The sequence below is a fragment of the Mytilus californianus genome, unplaced genomic scaffold (assembly GCF_021869535.1).
Source record: "Mytilus californianus isolate M0D057914Y unplaced genomic scaffold, xbMytCali1.0.p SCAF_2, whole genome shotgun sequence".
Classification (NCBI taxonomy): Eukaryota; Metazoa; Mollusca; class Bivalvia; order Mytilida; family Mytilidae; genus Mytilus; species Mytilus californianus.
The window spans coordinates 72,948,902-72,965,677 of record NW_026262668.1 but is presented as its reverse complement, the minus strand read 5'-3'; the positions used below and the strand labels follow the sequence as shown (position 1 = coordinate 72,965,677).

General features: G+C 32.4%; 1 protein-coding gene across 1 annotated transcript in view; it reads right to left on the bottom strand.

The window, feature by feature from the left end:
• Window positions 1-16,776, bottom strand: part of LOC127728030 (A disintegrin and metalloproteinase with thrombospondin motifs 12-like) — a 55,860-nt gene that overhangs the window by 7,997 nt on the left and 31,087 nt on the right. Inside the window, exons 17-24 of the mRNA XM_052235189.1 lie at window positions 15,746-15,903; window positions 13,649-13,787; window positions 11,276-11,405; window positions 10,737-10,941; window positions 6,648-6,804; window positions 4,378-4,512; window positions 3,424-3,567; window positions 719-871 (exon numbers count right to left, since the gene is read on the bottom strand). Coding sequence (XP_052091149.1) covers window positions 719-871; window positions 3,424-3,567; window positions 4,378-4,512; window positions 6,648-6,804; window positions 10,737-10,941; window positions 11,276-11,405; window positions 13,649-13,787; window positions 15,746-15,903 — 1,221 coding nt within the window. The remainder of the gene's footprint in view (window positions 1-718; window positions 872-3,423; window positions 3,568-4,377; window positions 4,513-6,647; window positions 6,805-10,736; window positions 10,942-11,275; window positions 11,406-13,648; window positions 13,788-15,745; window positions 15,904-16,776) is intronic.

Here is a 16,776-nt window from a genome sequence, read left to right as displayed (position 1 = left end):
TCTCATGGTTACATAAACAATGCAACTAAATAAACTGTAATATGAAACTCTTATTCACTTTATAAACAAAGACATGTTCTAATTCAAATGAAATATGGGGTACACAGTGGGGTCACAATTGAATTTGCAAAATCAGCAATTCTTTTTGTGTTTGTACATTTCATAGAGTGACATACTTGTTTATTTTAAAATGTTTTTGACTCATCTAATCAAAATGCCTTTCGAACGTTTCTTAAAGGTCCATTTCAAACAAAAATAAATGGAGAATGTGTCCAAGGGACACAAATGATGCCTCCGCTTGCATATAATGTTATAAAGGGGCATAACTCGAGAACGGTAAAAGTGATGCCACCCATATTTGAACTTGATCTGTGTTTTGGGGTAATAAGCATTGTGTATAAGGTTCATAATATTTGGTTGAGGCAAACTAAAGTTAGAGAACAGAAATCAATTTTTGGATGTACATATGTACTTGCGTACGAACGGTCAGACAGGGATAACACTTAATGCCCCCTCCAGTGACGGCAGGGGCATAAAAATCTGAACTTAATATTTGTAAATAGTTTAATTCTCACTAATGATCAGTATACAAATATATACAGGTTAAAATGACATGAAAGATTTATTTCTTAAATAGTTTTTGTCATCATCTCATGGTTACAAAAACATTGCAACTAAGTTAATAAAACTTAGCTATCAATTAAACTATCAATGTTACCTTTACAAAAGTTACAATGTTTCTGACAATTCTTTTTAGCCCAGGGCCCATAAGCTGTACAAACATCATCCCCATAATCAGCACAGTCAGTTATAACATCTGTACATGTACTTCTAGAAACTGTTGTAGCAGGTGCTGCAACTGAGTTGGTATCTGAAAATATTAAAAGTCTTTCATGGAAAAAGTAGATGTTTAGTTATAACACTAAAACAGCAATGCTCAATGTTTAAGTTGAAATGAAATGTAATAACATTCTAAGACAAGAGTGCACACGCTGAAATGTCTCGCCTGCTTATTTTTTAATCATTATTGAATAATAATGACGAGGTCAAGGTCTTCTCGCACTATTATTTTCTATGTTCATTGGTCCGTGAAATTGGGGTCAAAACTCTAATTTGGCATTAAAATTAGAAAGATCATATCATAGGGAACATGTGAACTAAGTTTCAAGTTGATTGGACTTCAACTTCATCAAAAACTACATTGACCAAAAACTTTAACCTGAAGCGAGACAGACAGAGGAACGGACGAACAAACGGACGCACAGACCGAAAAACATAATGCCCCTCTACTGTCATAGGTGGGGCATAATAACCAAAAACTGCAAAATTTCCTTAAAATTATCAATTCAGGGCAGCAACCCAGCAATGGGTTGTCTGATTTGTCTGAAAATTTAATGGGCAGATAGATCTAAACCTGATTAACATTTTTACCCCATGTCAGATTGCTCTTAATGCTTTAGTTTCAGAGATATAAGCCAAAAACTGTATTTTACCCCTATGTTCTATTTTTAGCCATGTCGGCCATGTTGGTTGGAAGGTGGGGTCATCAGACTAATTTTTTAAAACTAGATACCCTAATAATGATTGTCGCCAAGTTTGGTTAAATTTGTCTCAGTAGTTTCAGAGGAGAAGATTTTTGTGAAAGATTACAAAAATTTACGAAAAATTGTTAAAAATTTACTTTAAAGGGCAATAACTCCTTAAGGGGTCAATTGACGATTTTGGTCATGTTGACTTATTTGTAGATCTTACTTTGCTGAACATTATTGCTGTTTACACTTTATCTCTATCTATAATAATATTCAAAATAATAACCAATAAATTGCTTCGCTGAGCGCAGCTGGATACGACCGCAGAGGTCCAACCCTGAACAGTTGGGGCAAAAATGGACACAACATTTGTGCTTGATACAGGTCTACATTTGGATTGAAATTAAATGTTTGACACATAATAGGTTTCTGACATAGAATAACTATAGTCAAAGAACTTAGAATTGGTTTTATGGTTTGAATTTATATTCAATTTTTTGCTTTTGTGCAATTCACTATGCTGTTGCGAATTGCCCCACTCCCCCCCCCCCCTCTAAAAAAAAATTTCACCCCCCTTTTTTTTGGCAAATTTCTGAAATCTGTAATGAGAAAAAAAAATTGCCCCCCCCCCCCCCAATTTTTTTTCACCTCCCCTCCCCCTCCCCTTTTTCAAAAAAAAAAATCTTTCCCTCAAGATATGGTCATTATCTCAATTCAAATTTCCAATGGAGTTTGCAACCATAATTACCCATTTAAATACATCATAAAAGTGTTAAAATAGAAAATGACATACATAATCATGTCTAAAAATAATATATCATTAATCAGCATTTTTATTAGTAACTTCTAAAAATAAATTGACAGATAATCACCTCAAGACAATACAAAATTTCTTTATACATAATTTTAAAGCAGTGTAAGGGAGGTAATCCAAATTTAACATTGTACTTAAAAGTGATTGTCCATTAACAAGGAAACCCTTGTTTTTCCCCCCCAATTCCTAAACGGTTTGAGCCATTACCCCCCAAAGCCAATACTAACCATCCCTTTGTGGTATGGAAACTTCTTGTACAATTTCAGAGAGATCCATACACCGTTCCACAAGTTATTGTCTGAAAACTAGAAAAATGCTTATTTGGGCCCCTTTTTTGGCCCCTAATTCCTAAACTGCTAGGACCATAACCCCCAAAATCAATCCCAACCTTCCTTTTGTGGTTATAAACCTTGTGTTAAAATTTCATAGATTTCTATTTACTAATACTAAAGTTATTGTCCGGAAACCAAGTGTCTTCGGACGACGACGATGTGATACCAATATACGACCACAAAAATTTTTTGCGGTCGTATAAAAACTCCAAAATTTCCTTAAAATTACCAATTCAGGGGCAGCAACCCAACAACGGGTTGTCTGATTTGTCTGAAAATTTCAGTGCAGATAGATCTTAACCTGATGAACATTTTTACACCCACGTCAGATTTGCTCTAAATGCTTTAGTATCAGAGATAAAAGCCAAAAACTGCATTTTACCCCTATGTCCGCCATGTTGGTTGGCAGGCAGGGTCATCATACACATTTTTTAAACTAGATATCCTAATGAAGATTGTGGCCAAGTTTGGTAAAATTTGTCTCAGTAGTTTCAGAGGAGAAGATTTTTGTAAAAGTTAACGACAGATGCCAAGTGATGAGAAAAGCTCACTTGGCCCTTCAAACCAGGTGAGCTAAAAATTACTCAGCACATTACAAGCATTGCAACGTTCAGTGCTGTTCAGACTAATAAGGATAGTTTTAGTTATTGAATTTTACTTAATAGAAAAGAACACACCGCCCTTTACATTTAGTTTCATGCCAGTTCTATTTAGAATATTATGGATAGTATAAAAAATAAACCTCTACCTGAACAAACTTCCACTGGGCACAGATTACAAGTTTTTTGACAATTATGTTTAGACCATTCAGCATATGTTGTACAGACATCGTCACCATATGCAGAACAATCAGCTGAATCTTTACAGTTCTCTGATGGTGGAGGCTTAAAATCTGAAACAGAAAGTTTTCGTCACTGGCAAGAGTTTACAAATCACTTTCATATTCTTTTTAATACTTTTAGTATGGGGGACTATTTGGGGCCTTTTATAGCTTACTATTCAGTATGGGTTTTGACTCATAAAGACTCTCCATTAGTCTGTTCATATAGACTTTTTTTCTGTCTCAATGTTGCTAGTAACATACAACTAAATTAGTTTATATGCAAGGATGACCTCAAATCCAGATATGTAAATTTGAAAGAAGTTGTAAGGAAAAGTAGAAATACTGGTAATGAAAGTAAGTTATTTCTACTGCAGGGTATAAAGCTCAAGTCAATGGAAGACTTTTGTTACATTTTCTATCCTCAATAAGTTCCAATAATTCTTACAATGTATGGTGGGAAAGCCTTAACAATCATGCTGAATAAAGAATAAAATGTGCCATTTTCATTTACTATAAAAGTTAAATATGTACTGCTTCAAGAATCTGAATGTTCCATTAAAATTGCCAGAAAAAAACAAAGCTAGATTTGTTTGTGTATGCATATGTTGAAATGAACATTATAATGACTGAATATCAAATTATGCTCTATATTACATGAGATGAGTTATGTGAACAAAAACATTCCATACTCCATCGATATATTTAAGTATTGTTAAATTGGAAATTCCTGCTAGGCAGATCTGAAAATCAATTTGATAGGAAATCTATAGAAAATCTCTTTTTAATTCATATACCATCAAGAAAAATTTGTACATTTACCTATTGGTGCAATCTCTAGCATGATTGGTCACATGCAGAAATAGGCTAAAGGTTACTTACTATCAGGATCTTTTACACAGTAACCACAAAACTCTTTACAATTAGTATTAGACCAGCCATCATAAGATTTATCAGTACACACGTATGACTTATAGTCTGGACAGTCAGCTAACTTATCTGTACAGGATGATCCACCTATAAAGAGTGCATTCCATTAAGGCCATACAAATCTGCTTCAAGTTTTATTTATAATCCATTATCGTTTTTTTTAGAAAATCTATAACCAGAAATATAGATTACACTGACATCTTGTTTTGTACATCTGGAAAAATTTAATGATATTCCTTTATCATGAGTTATGGAACAGGAGAAAATACAAACTATTTCAGCTTTAAAAAGATGAAGTTTGTTGGGTTTTTTTTTGGGATTAAATCCTCACTGGATAAATATTAATACTTGATAAGTTCAAAGATTTTCAGAGTCCATGTAGTCTGCATAATTAAAATTCTAATTGGAATCACTCTCTTGAACCAAGATTTGATATTAAAATTCACACAATTTTGCTGCCAAGATATTTTGCTTTCCTTTCTCAATGTACAATGTAAATATATTTTTACAAGTAATACATTGATAAATTTATATACATAAAAATTCAATATATGAACATTCATGGTCCTACATTCTGTGGATACCTATATTTTGGCATTGTACAAGATCATGTTTTTCTCTGACTGTTAATGACATCTTTACACTAAATCCAAAGAATTTTGGATGTGTACTGATTGATCTTTAAGTCTTAGATACATGATTTTTTATTAGTTGTTATTGGCTTTGAACTAGCTTTCAGTAACTGTGAAAAAAAAAATGAGTGGTGTATGATTCATCTGTGTGACAATGATCTATAACGATTTCCTGACGGCTTCTTATCATCCATAGTTTGGATTGGCATTTCAATGTTTTCTATAAGGACTGCTCTTACATACCATGGCACCACCAAGTCACATATAAATCAATCAGACTTTAGAGAAATCTTGGGTAAGGGAAAATATAATAGAAGTGGTTATCCCTAACAAACAAGTACACTTTCATGGTCACTTACCTGAAGGGAAAATTGAGTAATAGTACAGTCTAACCTCATTAAGTGGAAGTCAAAGGGAAGTATTTGACTTATCCGAGGTTTGACTCATCTGAAGTCGAGTGTGTCATTATAAATTTAGAATGCATGACATACGGTATGAAATTTGTGTAAACTAGATATTTTTTGCATTGTGCCTTTTTTGAGATGACAATTCATAATTGTGTATTTAAGCTTCATATTTTTCGGTCTGAAATATTAATTAAACACACAAGTGCAGATAAATAACATTCACAAATTAAATCAATACATAAATATTTACAATAAATTATGGAATCACTCGCGGAACGAAACAAGTCCTGAAAGATCACTGGTGAGGGTTGTCTGCTTTGCATTCAACTATTGTAAATTTGTCATAAATGTCTTAAGCCTTTTCATGATTGTAAATAATGAATTTTCATGCACATCTACATAGTATGCCCTAATTAACTACAAAGTTTCATGAAATTCTGTTGTGTGAATTCAGAGGAGTTGCGATGACAAACTGTTGCAGCAGTATATTTAGGTCAAAATTCATAGTGGCTTAATTCCTAGAAAAAAAACTGAATCATAATTTCCTGTCAATATGCACATCTACACAGTATGTCCTTGCTATCTACAAAGTTTCATGAAATTCTGTAGTGTGGTTCCAGAGGAGTTGAGATGACAAACTATTGCAGTAGTACTGTGGATTCATTATTATTCGCTGGATACCAATTTTCGTGGATTTCGTGGGTGCAGGTGAACCACGAAATTAAATGTTCAACGAATAACAAAATTTCTATAGGCTTGTATGCAGACTTCGGCAAAACCACGAAATTAAATATCCATGAACATGTAAGTTTTCCTTAATCCACGAAAATTGGTACCCACGAAAATAAATGAATCGACAGTATATCTAAGCCAAAATTCTAAATTCAAAGGGGCATAACTCCTTGAAAAAAATTGAATCATAATTTCCTGTCAATATGCACATCTACATAGTATGTCGTTATTACCTACAAGTTTCATGAAATTTTGTAGTGTGGTTTCAGAGGAGTTGCGATGACAAGAACAGGACTGACAGAAGGACTGACGGACAAACTGACGAACGGACGAACAGACAGACAGGTCAAAAACATTACACCCTACAGAACAAAGTTCTGTGGAGGTGTAAAAATCATTTTGACATCACAGAATGAAGGGAGATCACCAAAATTCTTCAATACAGACTTACTTAGACTTGAGTCACATGGTTTGGCCATACACATTTCTTGTTCTCCTGGTTTCTGATCTGCTACACAGTTACTGTCTTCTATTGGCTGACTGGAGTCATGTGATGCATAACATTTGACCTGTCTTGTTTTTACACCTTTACTGCAAGTTTTTGAGCACTACAAGGGAAAAATGTTGTTGAAAGGTCCTTCCAACCTTCATGGCCGACATGGTTAAAAATAGAACATAGGGGTAAAATGCAGTTTTTGGTTTATATCTCTGAAACTAAAGCATTTAGAGCAAATCTGACAGGTGGCAAAATGTTCATCAGATTTAGATTTATCTGCCTTGAAATTTTCAGACGAATCCGACAACCCGTTGTTGGGTTGCTGCCCCTGAGTTAGTAATTTTACAAAAATTTTGCAGTTTTTTTTTATTATCTTTGATATCATTATAATATCTAATATCTAATACTATTAATTATGATTTTAACCTTATTTTACATGATTTCCAAAGCATCAGTAAATACAGGTGAGCGACACAGGCTCTTGAGAGCCTCTAGTTGATTGAAACAAAAGGGGTTGGCATCTATGCTACACGATATACCATACCACTACACGATATACCACTAGGTATATCAACATAGGATAGGGGAAATAACTCAAATTATCTTATATTTTAATATAAAACATCACTTTTTCTAAAAAATTATATTCACTCTGAGAGTTTATTGTATTTATAGTCCAAATTATTCAAGTTAATTAGACCCATTTTCATTGTGAAAAATACTCTAATATATAGTTTAAAAAATGTGAATTATTTCCCTTTGGTGACAAATAATTTAGCTTTATTAACAAAAATTACACACAAGAAGTTTAATAGTTTTTTTTAAAGTTAAATATAATGGAATTCATGAAGATGATCATTGATTTATACTGAAATTAAGCTAATTTGAATTTAAGATTATAAAGCCTATTTGACTGAAATATGTTATTAATTAGTTTTCATCATAGAAGAAAGTAGGACCTACTCTCTAAACAGGGAACTGTTCCGGAACAAATAATGGAAGGAAAATCTTAAGGAGTTATTGCCCTTTATAGTCAATTTTTTACAATTTTCATAAATTTTGTAAATTTTTGTAAATTTTTACAAAATATTTTCCACTCTAACTACCGGGCCAAGTTCATTATAGATAGAGACAATAGTAAGGAGCAAGAATGTTCAGTAAAGTAAGATCTACAAACACATCATCATCACCAAAACACAATTTTGTCATGAATCCATCTGTGTCCTTTGTTTAATATGCACATAGACCAAGGTGAGCGACACAGGCTCTTTAGAGCCTCTAGTTTTTTTTTGTAAATTCAGTTAAAAGAAAGTTAAGAAAATCTTGGAAAACATATTATAGATTTTAATTGTGAGCACAAACATACAAGCTCTTTATTATTTTGTAAACCATTAGTTTTCAGTTGTAGATAACGATGGAACTTAATAACTGTTTACTTGTGACAATCTGGTATTCAAAAAGTTTACAAAGAATTTTTAAAAGTATACAAAGAGACAAATTTTCTAAACTAGATACCCTTATAATGATTATGGCCAAGTATGGTTAAATTTGTCTCATTAGTTTCAGAGAAGAAGATTTTTGTAAAAGATTACAAAAATTTACAAAAAATTGTTAAAAATTGTCTATTAATGGCAATAACTCCTAAAGGGGTCGACTGACAATTTTGGTCATGACAACTTATTTGTAGATCTTACTTTGCTGAACATTATTGATGTTTACAGTTTATCTCTATCTAAAATAATATTCAAGATAATAACCAAAAACTGCAAAATTTCCTTAAAATTACCAATTCAGGGGCAGCAACCCAACAACAGGTTGTCAGATTTGTCTGAAAATTTAAGGGCAGATAGATCTTGACCTGATAATCAGTTTAACCCATGTCAGATTTACTCTAAATGCTTTAGTTTTAGAGATATAAGCCAAAATCTACATTTTACCCCATTGTTCTATTTTTAGCCATGGCGGCCATCTTGGTTGGTTGGCGGGGTCATCGGACACATTTTTTAAACTAGATACCCCAATGATGATTGTGGCCAAGTTTGGTTAAATTTGGCCAAGTGGTTTCAGAGGAGAAGATTTTTGTAAAAAGATAACGACGAGGACGACGGACGATGGACGCCAAGTGATGAGAAAAGCTCTCTTGGCCCTTCGGGCCAGGTGAGCTAATAAAAAAGTAGTAAGATTTCCATAATTTGTGATTTTTTTTATAAGATTTAATAATAATCATACTAAATTATACTAATTACTAGGCACATAGTGACCTATAAATGACTTCCTTTATTTATGACAACCAAGATTCAAAGTTGATGAGCAAGTGAGGAACACCGACCATAGCGCTGAATGGAAGTCTTGTTTACAATATTTGCAAAAGGCATAATCATTGATAATGTTCCGGTTTCAGATTTTGTAGTCCGAGTTTACTTTCCTTACTGCAGAAATTCATTGTTCCATCAGACACCGTAAAATTGAAAAAAAAAGGCTTGCTGCATTCATTTATTATTTGGAATCAAACAGGAAATTGATAGGTTGATTTCTTTTAAAGATGGTCCCGAGAAACCTGAAAAAATTTAATAATTTGAAATACTCTAAGTGCTTATTGTTACACAATTATAACCAAAGATGAAGCCTCCCAATGATCTCTAAACAGGGAACTGTTCCGGAACAAATAATGGAAGGAAAATCTGTAACAAATAGACTGTTAACTGTAACATCGTAATATTGGTCCAAAATTTGTGACAATTACAGAAAAAATCATATTGGTTGGCTGCTATGCATGTAGATGTGTATTAATTTGGCTGCTTAACAACCAGCGGCACCTCCCCAACATGCAATACCAGTGGAAGGATATGAGAATGGGTAAACCAGGCTTTTTGAAATATTTGGAAGCAAAATATATTATTGAAAAACAAAAAATTAAAGACATGATTAAGTTCCTCTTTGCTTTTTGTATTTTTTTCTCTGTTTAGGGTAGTAGGGTATTTCAAAACAAAAAAGAAAAGCATCATAACAAGACTCAAAAAGATGAGAAAAAATTAGTAAGGATTAGATATAAAAAAAATACTGTTAAGGGCATTCTTTTTGCTTATTTGAGGATTTGGATAAAATCATGAAAATATCCCCCTTTCAGTAATTTCCCTAGTGTGTTGGGCATCTTGCTTGGGGGTTTTGGGGGCATGCACCCCCCCTGAAAATTTTGAAAAATTAAATGCAAAATCCTGCATTCTGAGGAGGAATAACTGCATGAAATGCCAAAAAAAATAGCAATTTTTTTAAGGAAAAGGATTAAAATGAAAGAAGAATGTGTTTGAGGAAAAAGCTTGTATTTGAATTTCATTTGTAGCATCAGTGTCACTAGGTTCATGATCATCATTAGAACAATGTTTGAGACTCAGATGGAACAGCTTGAATTTGAATTTCACTTGCTTCAGTTTCAGACGATCGAGGCTCACTGTCTATAGACGCAGGGTTTTGGGAAGAGAGTAGAAATTACTTTTTAATTCCAAATGCTTCTAGCTTCCCACATTTACTGCCATTCGTTGCCTTTAACTTCTTTGTGTAGTATTTAGAATTATGAGACTTGATCGTTCTTTAATGTTTGTATACATATGTTAATTTTTTGCTTTGTCATGGAAATAAACTTTCTTTTGTTTCAAGTGCAAAGCTGACCAGGAATATTGTAGATTGCAATGCAATCATCACAATATAGCTGCCAAAATAACGCTCAGAGATTTGTAAACAAAAAACAACGATACAACAACAGTAAAATATCGCGACGATGTCTATATACGATTTGGAATTTTAGAGCTGAAAATTGGAAAATAAAGAGCATATTTCTCTTTGGGAATGGGACCGAAATCCGGACCCAAAATCAGGGTTGGAAAATCACTGCCTTTTGAGAATTTGCTTTGTAAAGAAGATCAGAATTAATGACAAGAAAACCAAAAAAATTAACCTTTGCAGGAAGGTCTGGCCCAGGAAATAATGCCATTTATCATCTCTGAAATTATTTAGACAACTTTCCAGAATTATATCAGATAGACTTACACAAGACCAATCTGCAGCCTTCCATACCCCAGGACAAGGTGTTATATTACAGGATTTGGATGTCTGTGGTTTTTTTTGTCCTCTACAGTGACTTTCTGCTACAGGAGTGTGGCTTCCATGTTGTAAGACTGCACAATGAACTGTACGGTGTGTAATACCACCTCCACATGTTCTTGAACAAGATTCCCAATTACCTGCAGACCAACTGTTAAAAGAAATTTTATATTTACTATAGTTGGCATATTACTTTTAAAAGTTTTTTTCTTTTTCAAATCATTCTATTTGATGCAATTGAATGAAAATTAACACCCCTTCCAATATGTCCAGAGTCAGTGGTTGTTTTTGTTACTTAAAAAAGAAAGTGGTGTTCGATGGTTTTTGTTTAAATTATTCATAACTTTTAGGACGATTTAGAGTTTGAAAAGATACCTGTCTATTATTGAAGACTGTATGTTGCCATCAAATGTCTTTCAGTTAATTTTGTAGTTGGGTTGCTGTTTCATTGATGTATGAAAACAAATGAATCCACAGTTACTTACCCAGGAGGACAAGGATTGCCATTACAAGCTTCTGGTGATTCAGAAGGCTTACTGAATAAATTACAATGGAAGTCATCAGTTGGCTGGTTACTGTTAACCTGTACACAATTTACCACTGGTATTGAATGTCCTGTAAAATAAAGTACTGGGGTATGCAGTAGGAAAGTATCAGTGTTTCATAACTTATCTCTTGTTAATCCAGAAAAAATATAGTTTAAAGTACATAAAAAATATTTTGTTAACTTTTCCATGCACATGGAGGCACATTTCACTTAATACCAAAGATGTGTGCACTGTCAATGCTTTAACATATCAATAAAACTAATTTAAATATGAATTCAATTCTGATATTAACAAATTTTGTTAACAAACACAGAAATCAGTAAATTACACACACTGTAAAATAAACCACATATTTTGTGCACATAGTTCATATAAGCAGACCAATAATTGTGGGTTTTATTGGGTCATAAAAGTATTGTGCAACCGGAATGCCAGAAACATAATAAATTCACATCTATAGTTAAAAAAAAATTCTTTCACAGCATTCAACATTCACATTATAAACTTCAAGACTGGTCATTGGCTTCCCGAGCAATTTTCTATTTCTGGTTGAATCTAAAAATAATTGTACCTGAACAGATTGACCATCATATGACCATTCCACAGATTCACAATATAATAAACAGCTGCGCCATGAGCGCATGATACGCCCGTCGTCTTGTGTGTGAATTTTTATGCAATAAGCATAAATAGTTTCTGACATACGGCGTGACATGCGAAAACCCCCTTTTTTTTTTACAAAAAACTCAATATCTCTAAAATAAAATTTTGAATCAAAACCAAAAAGTATACAGATCTTTAGATTAATATAACTAAGAAGTGTGTAAAATTTTAAGCAATAATCATAAATCATTTTTTGAGATACGGCGCAACATGTGAAAACCCCCCTTTTAAAAAAAAAAACCAATATCTCAAAAATAAAATTTTGAATCAAAACAAAAAAGTATACAGATCTTTAGATTAATATAACTAAGAAGTGTGTTAAATTTTAAGCAAAAATCAAAAATCGTTTTTGAGATACGGCGCGACATGTGAAAACTCCCCTTTTAAAAAAAAAAAAATCAATATCTCAAAAATAAAATTTTGAATCAAAACCAAAAAGTATACAGATCTTAAGATTAATATTACTAAGAAGTGTGTAAAATTTTAAGCAATAATCATAAATTGTTTTTGAGATACGGAGTGACATGTGAAAACCCCCCTTTTAAAAAAAAAAACCAATATCTCAAAAATAAAATTTTGAATCAAAACAAAAAAGTATACAGATCTTTAGATTAATATAACTAAGAAGTGTGTTAAATTTTAAGCAATAATCAAAAATCGTTTTTGAGATACGGCGCGACATGTGAAAACACCCCTTTTAAAAAAAAAAAAAATCAATATCTCAAAAATAAAATTTTGAATCAACACCAAAAAGTATACAGATCTTAAGATTAATATTACTAAGAAGTGTGTAAAATTTTAAGCAATAATCATAAATTGTTTTTGAGATACGGCGTGACATGTGAAAAACCCCTCCCTCTTTTTTTTTTACAAAATACTCAATAACTCAAAAATAAAATTTTGAATCATCACCAAAAAGTATACAGATCTTAAGGTTAATATAACTAAGAAGTGTGTAAAGTTTTAAGCAATAATCTTAAACTGTTTTTGAGATACGGCGCGACATGTGAAAAACCCCTCCCCCTTTTATAACAAAATACTCAATATCTCTAAAATAAAATTTTGAATCATCACCAAAAAGTATACAGATCTTAAGATTAATATAAATAAGAAGTGTGTAAAGTTTTAAGCAATAATCATAAATTGTTTTTGAGATACGGTGCGACATGTGAAAAAAACACACACCTGTTTTAGTTACTAAGTCCCGTAACTCAAAAAGTTTTAATCTTATTTTCACCAAAAAGTATACAGATCGTTTGACCATCATAAGAAACAACTATGTTAAGTTTCATGAAATTTGGATAAGTTATTCTCAAGTTACGGTGCGACATGTTTACGCCCGACAGACAGACGGACGGATGCCGGACATTTGTATAACATAATACGTCCCGTCAAAAATTTGACGGGCGTATAAAAACAAGTCAATGTGGTATGATTGCCAATACGACAACTATCCATCAGTGACCAACTGACGTTGATGTAAGAAACTTGAAGTCTACAAAATCTTGAAAGAACCTTTGATACTGGTAGAAAGGTTGGTGTCTCAAGACAGGTTCACAACATAACAGGAACCTTATATCAAATCTTATAAAATGATTTTTCATTTTCATAGATCACTTTATTTAGTATGTAGTAAGTATAAATTACCATGCCCACAAGTCTGACTACAGGATCCTGGTGTTTTAACCCATTTATAAGCAGACTGTGAACCACCAGATGGGGTGTGGTATGTATAGGTTACATCTGGACTAGTTCCTACATAATCTGATCCATAATCTCTCCAGACCTACAAGTAAAGAGACAGGTGAACACTTGGAAAATTAACTTTTCTGCACCACTGCTGAATACCTACAATTTGTTTTTCTTATAAATCTGTTGTAGAGCCCTTGAATGGTTAAACTTCCTAATGAAATGTGTATGGTGTAAAGGGGAATGGGGAATGCATACATCTGACAGACTTGTCAAGTCACAACAGGAGATTTGAAAATTTTCAGCTGGAGTTTGGGCCTCATAACTGGAGATTTTTTATTGACATATTTATCGCCGTTTTCATTGTTTATTTTGATGATAAAGCTACATATTTCCCCTTTTTTTCAGATAATAGTATTACTATTAATGTATTATCTCTGTATTGTTACCATGTGAAATATTTGTCAACACTAAACTATACTATTTGTATGTGATTTTTTTCCTTTCCTGGTATTTGTCATCATTAGTGTGTTTCTCAATTCCATCATCCAATATATATTTATGTGTTTGATAGTGTTATTATATTTTTCTAAATTAGATATAGCCTGATTTAGCAAAAACACTCACACAATCATTGTATATAGACAATGTAGATCTTACAAATAAGATTTCAATTTAAGCATTGAAAAGAAGTATAGATCTCTCAAATAATTTTCTAAATAATATTTTTTTATTTTTCCTAAGACATTTAAAATCATTAAACTACCATCCTTATATGATTCTTTGTTCAATTTGTATTTCATTTATATTCTTTTATCAACTGATATTGTTTTAAGGAGGGTAGCTTAAAACATGATAAAACAAGGGAAGTAACCCGAAATTTTTTTTTTAAGTGTTTTCAAATACACAAAGCTTTTATTACATTACGGCAGTTAGCCTGAGGTAAAAATCTTTGATTAATAGTATGTTTGACACTTAAGTTGTCAAGTGAAGCCATATAATTATACAAGTTCTCTAATTTTTACAGGTAAAAATTATCTTCATCAGTGATACAAAAACGTAATTAATGTTGACATCGATGGTAATAAAAAACGACGGGTTTGAAATTTAGAAAAAAAAAAGGAAGATTTGTATTATCAACGGGAGGGATGGAAGAGGGCTTAAAAAATCGGGAGATTTTGACTCCCGACGGAAGAATCACGTCTGGGAATGGTGTATTGGTGCAATTATGGAAAAAAGGCATTATGCAATGGTGAACATTCAAAGCAATCTACTCCTTTTGTAATTTGTAGACTTTATGTAAGTATTGAAAATAGAAAGTTCAGTAAGGGCTATATTTGGCCACGAATATTAAGTCAATTGTTTCAAGTTAAACAATATTTCAACTTGATGAAAAGATATGTAAGACAATGGAATAAAAATATTTTTGTATAACTTTTCTTATAAGGTGTTTATATTTACTACCCAAATAGGCTGAAAGTAAAGAGAGATTTCTGTGGAGTATGACAAAATTGTTCGGATTTCAACCCAATTTAAGTCTAGGAAACATAGAGCGCAGGCTTTGACAAACTAAATATTCAAGTGAGATATTAAAAATGTTATAACAACCATTATGGTGGACACATGCGCTCTATGTTTCCCATCTAAAACATAAATGGAAGTTTACCCGTTTTCATTGCATTTTCGTGGAAAATCAAAATGAGTGCTATTTGTGATGTTAGGAACTCAAGTTCTTAAAACTCAACAAAAAGACATATTTCCTACCTAGTCATTGTATTAGCTATGATTCAGTGTGATATTGGTCAATAAATCCTAATTTTGTAATTGTAGCTAGAAATAGGGGCTATTTTAGGGTCTTATCGAGCCTACTCTAAGTTATCCCCAATCTTTGTAAATAATCTGCATTATTGATAATTTTGAATTGTACAATCTTATTTGATTGGATGAGGTAAGGGGGAATAGTGTATAGTATAGAGTAATGTGGAGTGCAATAGTGAATGGTGTAACATGGAAGTTTACCCAGATCATGTGTTTTTATACTGATAAGTTGGTTACCTGTGCCTCAACATTAGCTGGTAATGGGCCATTTATTTCTATCTTTTCTGGACCTTGTCGTCTGTACTTTGCAACAACACCACTGCCTGAATATGTCCCTGAACTAGATTGAGAGTTTCCATTCTTACTGAAAAGTCTTTTTCCATTAACTTGTACACCTGTAAAAAAACAGAAATTATTCAGTATGAGGAAAATTCAGCTACAATAGAAAATAATATGTTCAACAAAATGATTTCCTTTGTTTTAATTTGTTTTTATGGGCATTGTTTATTTCATGATATTTTTTTTTACAAGTATAACAATAATGCAAGTGTTGGAATCCTAACATACCCTAACTCTTAATTCAAAGTATCAGAAAACAGGAAGTAAGATTCTCACAGATCAGAAAGGTGTTCACATGTTACATGATGCCAACTCCCTCAGGCAAAGTTGACCTCAGATTTATTTGGCTATTATTTTTAGGTCCTTTTTGGTCATAAAGCTCTTTAACTGTATCTGTTCTTATACATCCTTGGCTTTGAAAATATTCAGCTTTGAGGGTTTCTGATGAAGGTAAATCCGGAAGTGCTTCGGACGCATAAAATTTATATAGTGTTATTTTCACTTTTTTACAACTCATCACTGCCAAGCTGTAGTACTTGAGAAAAGTGTACTTGATGATTATTTTTTAAGGTTCTTTGAACATATTAAAAACGAATATTATGTACAATGAAAATATTTGTTATAAGTAAAATTTGTAAGATATTGGTCTCACAATTGTAATACATTTTGTATCTCAGTTAAACACATGCGTCTATTATTTTTCCACTAAATAAAACAACAAAACAAACTAAAGAACATGAGTGTGTCAGATTTTGTTATAAAAAGATAGATCACAAATGTATGTGTGAACTTGTGTGTTTTTGTATTCACACATAACAAATTTGTAAACATAAAGTAAACTAGAGGTTCTAAAGAGCTCATCTTGGTCTATGAGCATATTCGGCAAAGGACACTCTCCAACATGGTAGACGAGAATAGAATTCATGACA